Here is a 3,568-nt window from a genome sequence, read left to right as displayed (position 1 = left end):
TTCCCTCCCCCGTCGAAGCGTCCCTGCCTTTTGCTTCCCCAGGGACCCACGTTTTTGAAAATTTTTTTGGGTTTTTTGGGGGTTTTTCCTCTCCTTTTCTCTCTCCCTTCTCTCCTCCCCCTTCTTCCTCCCCTCCCTGTTCTCCTCTCTCTCCTTTTCTCTCTCTTTTCCCCCCTTTTTCTCTCTCTCCTCTCTTTTTCTGTTCTCTTTCCTCTTCTCTCCTTTTTCTCTCTCCTCTCCCCTCTTTTCCCCCCTCTTCCTTTTTTTTCCCCCTTCCCCCTCTCTTTTTCTCTCTCTTCTCCCTCCTTCCCTCCCCTCTCTCTCTTCCTCTTTGTTTTTCTCTCTCTCTCTCCTCTCTCTCTTCCCTTTTCTCCTTCTCTCCTCTCTCTCTCTCTCTCTCTCTCTCTCTCTCTTTTTTTTTCCCTCTCTCTCCCTCTCACTCCCCACCCCTCTCTCTCTTTTCTCTCTCTTTTTTTGTTTTTGTTTCTCTCTCTCTCTCTCTCTCCTCTTTCTCTCTCTCCCCTCTTTCTCATCTCTTTCCCCTTTTCCCCCTCTCTCTTTCCTACTCTTCTCCCCTCTCTCTTTTTCTTCCTTCTCCTTCTCTCTTTCCCCCTTCTCTCTTTGTTTTTTTTCTCTCTCCCTCTCTCCTCTCTCACTCTCTCTCTCCTCTCTCTCTCTTTTCTCTCTCTCTCTTCCTTCCTCCTCCTCCTTTTCCTCCTCTCCTCTTCTCTCTCTCTCTCTCTCTCTTTCCTCTCTCTCTCTCTTTTTCTCTTCCCCCCCCCTCCCCCCCCCCTCTCTCTCTTTTCCTCCCCCTCTCTCTCCCCCTCTTTTTTTTTTTTTTTCCCCCCCCCCCCCCCCCCCCTCTCTCTCCCTTCCCCCCCTCCCCCCCTCTCCCCCCCCTCTTCTCCCCCCTTTTCCCTTCCCTTTTTTTGCCCAAATTTTTAATCCTCCGTCGCCACTTGCGTCGCCATCTAACCCAATATCTGAGCCGCTCGATATCCATACACAGGGAGGAGAGAGAAGCGAAAAAAAAAGGGGGAGGGGGAAGGATGAAAAGGGGATGGAAAAGGGGAAGGGCCCGCAAGGAGGGAAGGAAGGAAGAGTGAAAAGGAGGGGGGAAGGGGTGAAAAGGGGAAAGGAAGGAGAAAAGGGCCACAGAGGAAGGGAAGGAAGGAAGAGTGAGAAAGGGAGAGGAAGGAAGGGATGAAAAGGGAGATGGAAGGGAGAAGGGCCAGCAGAGGAAGGGAAGGAAGGAAGAGTGAGAAAGGGAGAGGAGGGAAAGAATGAAAAGGTAGAAGGATTAGGGATAGAATGAAAAGGTAGAAGGATTAGGGAAAGGAGGCAAGGAAAAGTGGAAGATAAAATAGCATGAAGGAAAGGGGAAGAAGAGAAGCAAAGGAAGAGGGAGAAAGGTAGAATAGAGAGAGAATGGAGAGAGGGGCTAAAAGGAGAGGGGAGTAGACACCAGGGAAGGAAGAAGGAAAAAAAGAAAATGAAAAAGGACACAATAAAAGTGATATGACAAAAAGTGGGAGAATTTAAGGAAGAGAGAAGGAAAACAGTGAAAAGGGGAGATGAGGAATGTAAGCGAGGCAAAGGAAATAAGAGTGGGAGAAAGGATAAGAATGAGAGAGAGAGAGAGAGAGAGAGAGAGAGAGAGAGAGAGAGAGAGAGAGAGAGAGAGAGAGAGAGAGAGAGAGTTTCAGAGGAGGGAGGCTAGAGTAAGGAAAATCGGGGGAGAGAGTAGGAGAGCGAAATGGAGGCATGGGTAGAGGGGGGGGGGGGAGGACAGAGACAAGGGCAGAAGGGTTGGAAAGGGAAGGAGGCGGTGGGGGGGAGGGGGGGAGGGGGGGAGGGGAAGGTCCTTTTTCGCCTCCTTGTCCCTTTTATCTCGGGGCTGAAAGTTTGAGGTCATCACCTTGTCTTCTTCTTATCTCCCCCCCCCTTCCTCTTGCTTCCTCCCCTCTCCCCCTCTTCATCCCACGCCACATGCTCTTTTCTCCTCTCCTCTCTTCTCCTCCCTGTCTTCCTCCCTTTCCTCTTCTTCCTCCTCCTTCCATTTACGACTTCACATTGCCGTCCTTCTCTCCCTTTCTTTGTCCTCCTTCCCCCTCCTCCTCCTTCTTCTCTTTTTCCTTTTTCCTCAACCTCCTCCTCCTCCTCCCTTCCTCCTCCTCCTCTTCCTCTTCCTCTTCCTCTTCCTCTTCCTCTTCCCTCCCCCCTCCCTCCCTCCCTCCCTCCCTCCCTCCCTACTCCTGTTCCTCCTCCTCCTTCCTCCTCCTCCTCCTCCTCCTCCTCGTCCTCCTCCTCCTCCCTCCCCTCCTCCTCCTCCTCCTCTCCTCCCTCCTCCTCCTCCCCCTCCTCCCCCCCTCCTCCTCCTCCTCCCCCCTCCTCCCCTCCTCCCCCCTCCACCTCCTCCCCCTCCTCCACCTCCTCGCGGCCATCATTGATTTTGTAAACTGTAAACTGGTAATATTGAAATCCCGAGGGAGAGCTGGGTGTCCCTGGCTCGATCCCACATGTTGTTGTTGTTGTCACTGTTCCTGTTGTTTGGGCTCCTTTGTCGACCTTGGTTTTGGTTTTGATGTTTGTAGCTTTGTGTGTAGTGGTCTCCGTTTTGCTCCTGTTGGCAGTGGCCTCGATTTTTAAAGTTTATGGATGATAATTGCATTGGCTTTGTGGTTGGCAAGGGTTTTGGCCGACGATGGACCGTTGTAGTTGGCACTGGCTTTGACTTTGTTTTTGTTGGCACTGGCTTTGACTTTGTTTTTGTTGGCACTGGCTTTGACTTTGTTTTTGTTGGCACTGGCTTTGACTTTGTTCTTGTTGGCACTGGCTTTGACTTTGTTTTTGTTGGCACTGGCTTTGACTTTGTTTTTGTTGCACTGGCTTTGACTTTGTTTTTGTTGGCACTGGCTTTGACTTTGTTTTTGTTGGCACTGGCTTTGACTTTGTTTTTGTTGGCACTGGCTTTGACTTTGTTTTTGTTGGCACTGGCTTTGACTTTGTTTTTGTTGGCACTGGCTTTGACTTTGTTTTTGTTGGCACTGGCTTTGACTTTGCTTTTGTTGGCACTGGCTTTGACTTTGCTTTTGTTGGCACTGGCTTTGACTTTGTTTTGTTGGCACTGGCTTTGACTTTGTTTTGGTTGTTGGAACATACATGCGCATGTGCAGTTCACGCACACGTACACGCACACGCACGCACGCACGCACGCACGCACACACACACACACACACACACACACACACACACACACACACACACACACACACACACACACACACACACATATATACACACAATGACGCATATAATGCATATAATGTATCTATGTTTGTATCCTTGCACATACCTATCAATATAAACTTCTCGCCCCTCCTCTCTATACCCCACTCTCCATCCATCCATCTTTCACATTCTCTTTCATTTATCTCTCCCTCCCTCTCTCTCTCTCTCATGCTACTTCATCAGCGGAGGTTAGCATTTACACTGATGGCTTCCTTGGCTTCACATGCAACTCCGCCTCGTCCCATTAATATCACGGGATAGAGCGGAGTACAAGTGA

General features: G+C 50.1%; 1 protein-coding gene across 1 annotated transcript; it reads right to left on the bottom strand.

Annotated features, from left to right (window-relative positions):
- Window positions 1-2,443: 2,443 nt before the first annotated feature.
- On the bottom strand, window positions 2,444-3,160 carry LOC119577538 (putative uncharacterized protein ENSP00000383309). Its single transcript, XM_037925131.1, has one exon. It carries the CDS (start codon window positions 3,158-3,160, stop codon window positions 2,444-2,446), a length of 717 nt encoding a protein of 238 aa, XP_037781059.1.
- Window positions 3,161-3,568: the final 408 nt, after the last annotated feature.

The sequence above is a fragment of the Penaeus monodon genome, chromosome 10 (assembly GCF_015228065.2).
Source record: "Penaeus monodon isolate SGIC_2016 chromosome 10, NSTDA_Pmon_1, whole genome shotgun sequence".
Lineage (NCBI taxonomy): Eukaryota > Metazoa > Arthropoda > Malacostraca > Decapoda > Penaeidae > Penaeus > Penaeus monodon.
The sequence above is the reverse complement of the archived record's forward strand: the minus strand, read 5'-3'. Positions and strand labels throughout refer to the sequence as shown.